This window comes from Crocuta crocuta, unplaced genomic scaffold, assembly GCF_008692635.1.
Source record: "Crocuta crocuta isolate KB4526 unplaced genomic scaffold, BGI_CrCroc_1.0 scaffold193, whole genome shotgun sequence".
In the NCBI taxonomy this organism is placed as follows: domain Eukaryota; kingdom Metazoa; phylum Chordata; class Mammalia; order Carnivora; family Hyaenidae; genus Crocuta; species Crocuta crocuta.
In genome coordinates, this window is record NW_027529624.1 from 2,745,798 (window position 1) to 2,752,611 (window position 6,814).

Genomic DNA, 6,814 nt, shown 5'->3' on the forward strand with positions numbered 1-6,814 from the left:
AAAAAAAAAAAAAAAACCTCACGTTATACAAAAAGAATTTAATCTGGACTGAGTTTTTTTTTTTTTTTTTTTTTTTTTTTTTTTTGGTTTAAGTACAGAGAAGAGCCAGTAGTATACACAGCACCACCTTTGCGTGACTCAGGCAAGGGCACCCGGTCCCCTGGGCAGGGTGTGTACCAGGCACAGGGCTTCAAAGCAGAGCGTGAATTGGAATTTAGCTGCCCCAGCCCAGTGCCCCCACGCAGTGTACAACCTGAAACGTCCTACCCAGCATCTTGGAAAGGCCTGTCCTCCGGAACTCTGGCATAAGCCACCTTACACAGCCAGATCTTGAACCTGACTTTTCCTTGGCTATGGAGTTGACAGTGGTATCGCCCTCTCCCGGCCAGCTCTGCTACTGCTCTCTCTGCTTTCGATTGGAGTTAAGTTGGCCATTTAGAACCACATTATCCAAAGACCTGAACTGGGATCAGCGAAGCTGCACAGAGGAGAGGGGGGCGGGATGCTGAAATGAGGAGGCAGGCTGCTGGGGGTGGGGCTAGAGGGTGAACAAAGGGTTAAAGACACGGAGTACCCAGAAACGGAACCCACTTCCAGGATGTTTGCTGATGAATATATGTGACCAACACTTCCTGGGTTCCTAAAAGCACGCTGGCCTCTCCACAGCCTCCCCCCAAAATCAAATGCAAGCCCCCAAATGTCTGCTTTGCCATCATAAGGAAAATACGCCATGCCTTATACGGTCTTCAGTTACGATGCCATAGAAAAGCCGGATCGATATGGTACCAGTGTTAATTTCTTAGTTTTGACAACCACGGCTGTGTAGGATGTTAACCTCCGGGGAAGCTGGGTGAAGGGCATCCAAGAGCTCTGTACTGTCCTTACAACTGTTCTGCGAATCTTCTTGTTATTTAAAAAGTAAAAGTTGAAGAAAAGAGACACAGTTTATTCCTAAACGTTTTGAGTATCAGCGTGTTCCGTTGACCGGGTCTGTACCCACTAGGAGCTTACAGTTTTGTTGATCGCAGGAAAGCACATCTGAAGCCCAGTGGGGAGGTCGATAGGTAGTCAATAGATGTGGATTAAATACCTACGAGACAGCGATCCGGATGGGTCCAGCCTCTGGGGAGGCAGCAGAGACAGAAGGCCGAGTCCCTGCCCTCCCGGAGCAAGGGGGGTGTTGTGGGGGGAGGGGCACAGGAGGTGGGGAGCCCCACGGGTCCCAGAGGAGCGTGAAGCCTGCCCTCAGGAAGGACCCCTGAAGCAAGCAGCCCTTGTGATAGGTCCTGCAGGATGGACAGATGGACTTTTACCTGGTATTTGTTCGGTTCCAGCCACCTGTTTGAGACATAACAGTTCCAACTACTGTTTTTTTATTTTTTTTAATTTTTAAATTTTTTTAAATTTCTTAATATTTTTTAATTTATTTCTGAGAGACAGACAAAAACAGCGTGAGCAGGGGAGGGTCAGAGAGAGAGGGAGATACAGAATCTGAAGCAGGCTCCAGCCTCTGAGCCGTCAGCACAGAGCCCGACGCGGGGCGTGAACCCATAAGCCGTGAGATCATGACCCGAGCCGAAGTCAGACACCCAACTAACTGAGCCACCCAGGCGCCCCTTTTAAATTTTTTTAAATGTTTATTTACTTTTGAGACAGAGAGAGACAGAGTGTGAGCAGGGGAGGGGCAGAGAGAGAGGGAGACACAGAATCCAAACCAGGCTCCAGGCCCTGAGCTGTCAGCAGAGCCCGACGTGGGGCTTGAACTCACCGACTGTGAGATCATGACGTGAGCTGAAACCAGACACTTAACCGACTGAGCCACCCAGGCACCCCTCAAACTACTATTTTTAACTTTAAAGTTTTAACTTCAGGGTGCCTGGCTGGCTCAGTCAGAAGAGCATGTGACTCTTGATCTCAAGGTTGTGAGTTTGAGCCCCACATTGGGCATAGAGGTTACCTAAATAAGTAAAAACTTAAAAAAATTTTTTTTTAATTTTTTATGTTTATTTATTTTTGAGAGAAGCAGAGCATGAGCAGGGGAGGAGCAGAGAGAGAGGTAGACACAGAATCCAAGGCAGGCTCCAGGCTCTGAGCTGTTAGCACAGAGCCTGATGTGGGGCTCAAACTCATGAACCATAAGACCATGACCTGAGCCAAAGTCTGATGCTTAGCTGACTGAGCCACCTAGGTGCCCCTAAAAAAATAATTCATTTATTTTTTTAATAATGGTTTTCTATTTTTTTAACATTTATTTTTGAGAGAGAGAAAGAGAGACAGAGAGAGATAGAGCATGAGCAGGGGAGGGTCAGAGAGAGAGGAGGAAACACAGAATCTGAAGCAGGCTCCAGGCTCCCAGCTGTCAGCACAGAGCCTGATGTTGGGCTTGAACCCACAAACCGTGAGATCATGACCTGAGCCGAAATCAGACACTTAACCAACTGAGCCACCCAGATGCCCCCTAAAAAAAAAAAAATTTAAAAAAAAAACAGTTGTAACTTCAGATTTGATTATGGTCTCCTACTGGGGTGGCATTGCATTATGACATCGGTGGGTGTATTGACGATGTATTTCAGAGTGGGGGGAATACAAAATGTTACAGATTTCTCTCATTAGACAGTGGAATTTCTCACAAACTATGGATGCGTTTGTGGGTCTTTTTATCTCCTTTCTTGTGTTCTTGTTCAGGTTCAAAGCGCTCCTCTCCAGCAAACCCACAAATGACAGCACCTGCATAGAGATCGGTTACGTGAAGTACCCCATCTTTCAGGTGAGCCCCTGTTGTGACCTAGGGCATTGTGCTGGTGGGCACAGGGCACAGGGGAGTCCCTGCAGTCATCCACCTGTGGGTTAGCCACTTCAGAGTCATCAATTTCCTGCACTCTGGGCCCCTCCTTTACAGACCCTCCGGTTTACGATCTTTTAATCCCTACAGCATTAGTTGAGCACCTACTATATGCCTCACACTCTGCTGGGACCTGGGGACACAAGGATAAAGGACATTCCTCCCCTGGGGCCTCACAGTCTAGAGTGGGTAACTGAGTAATTAGTCACTTACAATATAATGTGGGGAGGTGTGAGCAGGGGGCGGGGAGGCAATGTGCTGTGACAGCCAGGACCAGGGAAGTTGGAGAAGGTCTCCTACGAGGTGTCAGTTAGAATAGTGAAGGCTGGGGAGAAGTTGGGAAGTCATAGGAAGGCTTGGGGCTTAAAAGGAGGTTAGAAGATTCCAGGCAGAAAACAGCAAGGATGAAGTCCCAGAACCATGGTTCAGCCTAGTGTGATCAGGAGCCAGTGGACTTTTAAAGACTGTCCTTCCACCCGCCGGGGTCAGGGGGCTGACGTGGGCAACCTGGGGGTTGGATCTGTGGGGTCCTGAACAGGACCTTGCTTCCTGCGGTTCAGTTCAGGAAGTGGGGCCCTGGATGGAGTTCTGAGCGCGCACTAAGAGTGGCTAAGACTCAGGCAGGCCCATGGGGGATTCATGCCCTAAGAGGGTTGTTGAGACAATTCTGAGATNGGGGCAGGCTCCCGATCTGGACTCAGAAGGACAGAGCCGCAGTTCAGGACTGAAATGCTGCATTCTCCTGTTTAAAGTTGGTATCTATCGCATGACCATGGGCAAATCACCAACCTTTCTAAGCCTTGGTTTGCTCATCTGGTGGGTAAGAAAGGGGGTACTGGGGGGGGGGTGTGGAAGAGCATAAACAAATGGACAAAAGTGGGAAGTCATGGAGTGTGTTTGAGGGAAAGTGATTATCAGTGTATTCAGCCGGGTCTTAATACATATTGGAGACTGAGAAGACGCACTGGGACCACTCAGGATGAGCCAAGTGGGAAGAAAGGCCAGATGGTGGCTTTTCCCCAGCCCCCCAGATCCTGCTGTCCAGAGGGCTGCCGGGAAGCCATCATGCCCTCACACTAGCCCCTAAAGTTGAAGTACCTGCATCTCCACCATTAGAAAGGCATTTCTTTGGTTATGTTGAAACTTAAAAAGAATCCTTCCCAAATAACTATGGGTAAGGCACTCTTCTTTGAGCCTCATTTTCTTAGTTTTTAACAAGTTAAACAATATCACCTCTATCTATGTCACAGGTTCTTGCAGAGATTAACAAGTAGGACAACTTGGCAGTTTTTTTTTAATGTTTATTTATTTTTGAGAGAGAGACACAGAGCATGAGCAGGTGAGGGGCAGAGAGAAGGAGACACAGAATCGGAAGCAGGCTCCAGGCTCTGAGCCGTCAGCACAGAGCCCAACGCGGGGCTCGAACTCACAAACCGCAAGATCACGACGTGAGCTGAAGTCAGACAGCTACTGACTGAGCCACCCAGGCCCCCCTCAACTTGGCAATTTTTAAGTGGTGGTTGTTTTTCTAACCCATAACTGGCAGACCATCTCCCCACTAAGCACAAGACCCTGTAGAGTAGGTTACTATGGACTGAGCCTTGGGGACAGGATGAAAGAGGTTTCCAGGGACAAGAAACTTGTCTTGGGGAGCCATCCCACTGGGGTGGGGGTGGCAGAGAGGAAGCTGGACCCCCAGCATGGGACCAGGGAGCTGGCATGCCCCCAGGCCCAGCCTTTCACCCCAACTCCTCACCACATTTTCTACAGAGAGCAAAGTGGCCACAGCCCCTTCTGGAATGGTGGTGGCTTTTGGGTTGGAAATTTTCCATGAAACTGCTGCTTTGCTGTAGGACTAGGGTTGAGAGGGCGGTGAAGAAACCTCTTTGGGGCTCCAGCTGTGAATGAGGCACTAACCTCTGCTTGCACATGGTTATCTGGATGCTTCTTGCCATTCTTAGAGATGAAGAAACTGAGGCTCAGAAGATTTCAATGCCATGCCCCAAGTCTTAGTGCTACTTTAGTGACAGAGCCAGGATTGGAGCCCCGTCCGCCTGGTGCCGAAGCCTGGATGCTTGGTTCTAGAATACCCTTTCTACGGGGGAACAGTGATAAGAACAGCACCCATTTCTTTTTTTTAGGTTTATTTGTTTTGAGAGAGAGAGAGAGGAGTGCGAGCAGCGGAGGGACAGAGAGAAAGGGTGAGAGAGAGAGAGAGAGAGAGAGGATCCCAAGCAGGCTCTACACTGTCAGTACAGAGCCCAATGCAGGGCTCGGCCCCATGAAGCCATGAGATAATGACCTGGGCCCAAACCATGAGATAATGACGCTTAACCGACTGAGCCACCCAGGTGCCCCATAACAGTGCCCATTTCTTGAGCACCAGCTATGTGTCAGGCTCAAAGCTGGTGCTTCTGAGCCTCTGCTGGATATTGGAGTCACCTGGGGAGCTTTGAAAACTCCCGGCACCCAGGCCACCAATCAGAAGGTGGGCTGGGGCTCAGGCATCTGTATTTTGGAGTGGCCGCCATCGTCCAGCGTGCAGTCAAGGTGGAGAAGCAGTGCTCTGCACTAGAGTGGATCAAGTTTTAGCACGCACCAGAATCTCCAGGGCAGGGGACGGAGGGGCTTGCTTGATAAAACACAAAACTTGTTGAAATGCAGAGTCCCAGGCCCTAGCCCCCAGAGTCCCAGATTCTATAGGCCTAGGGCAGGGCCCGAGGATTTATAGTTTTTACAAGAGCCCAGGTGATGCTGATGCTACTGGTCCAGCGGCCCCACTCTGAGAACCACTGCTGTACATCATCTTCAGCCCTCCCAGCCACCCCTCCGGGAAGCTCTTCTCCCACCTTACAGCCAGGACACAGACCCAGAGAGAGGGAGGTAGTGGCCCCAGCTCCGGCTACTCATCACAGCCAAGCCGAGGCTCAGACCCGGGGCCTGGCTGACTCCCAGACCTGAACTCTTAGCTGCCCCGCAACTGCAGGGACTTGGGCCCTCCCCCCAGAAAAAAATCACCCAGCCCTGAGGAAAGAATCATAGGCCCATTAGAGTTTGAGTATGAACTAAGTGCTGGAAAATGCATACCCCACCCCAGCTTTCCTGTGTGCTCGCAAAGGGGGGGCCACTCTTGCCATAAAGCCTGTAACTAATTGGGGAGGTTCCTGTAATAAGAACCTTGTAGTGGGCAGTCAATAGATGTTTGCTGTGCAGATTCATTGAATGAGAGACCTATGTGGGAAAGCGTGGCCCCGGAGGAATCCAAGACCTGTAATTGCTTTTGCCTGGGGAAGGTTTCCTGGCCACATTAGCCTCCAGTTACTGTAATGAGTTGGGAAGATTTAGCAGGCCCCGGGGACCTCTCTGTGTGCCGGCCCCTTCCCCGTAAAAGAAAAGCCTCATTTGTGGCTTGAAATAGGCCAACGAGGGCTGAATCTGACCCAGAAGAGGGCTCCCAGGGGCCTGCTCACTTCACTTCCATGCTGACAGAAGACTTTTAGTAAATGAGACTGCTCCGAGTTTCCTCCCCGCAAGGCTGTTTAACATCACACGCAGGCAAGAGCCGGACACAGCTGGGGCTGCTTGTGGAAGTGGGGGCCCCCCCGCGAGGCCCTGAACGCCGTTTAAGTCTCGGCTTAGTGCGGGTTCACAGCTGCCAAGGAAAACAACTCCATAAACAGGCCCTTTGGCCTCATAAGGGTTCGTTTCACCCACTCCTTTGCAGAAAAGGCTCGTGTTGGCAGAGTCTGACGGTGGCAAGGGACAGCCCAATTTAAATCCCATTAGCCCCAGGATCTGCGTCTGCTAAGGAACAGCATTTTAAGTCAACAGCCCGACCTTGAATGAATGAGCTAACGTGATGGAGGAGCGCTTTGTAAATGGAGAGGCCCCCCCCCAGGATTCGGGAGAGTTATTGTCGAGGCTCAAGGCTCGTAGTGCTGTCCTTATTGGTTTGGCCATTATAAAAGAGAG

The 6,814-nt window shown here is 50.4% G+C and overlaps 1 protein-coding gene across 1 annotated transcript in view; it reads left to right on the plus strand.

The window, feature by feature from the left end:
- The window catches only part of ABTB3 (ankyrin repeat and BTB domain containing 3), a 317,959-nt gene that overhangs the window by 295,846 nt on the left and 15,299 nt on the right, over positions 1 to 6,814 (plus strand). The window contains 1 exon segment of the mRNA XM_077761965.1: positions 2,686 to 2,767. Within this exon segment, the coding sequence (XP_077618091.1) occupies positions 2,686 to 2,767 (82 nt within the window).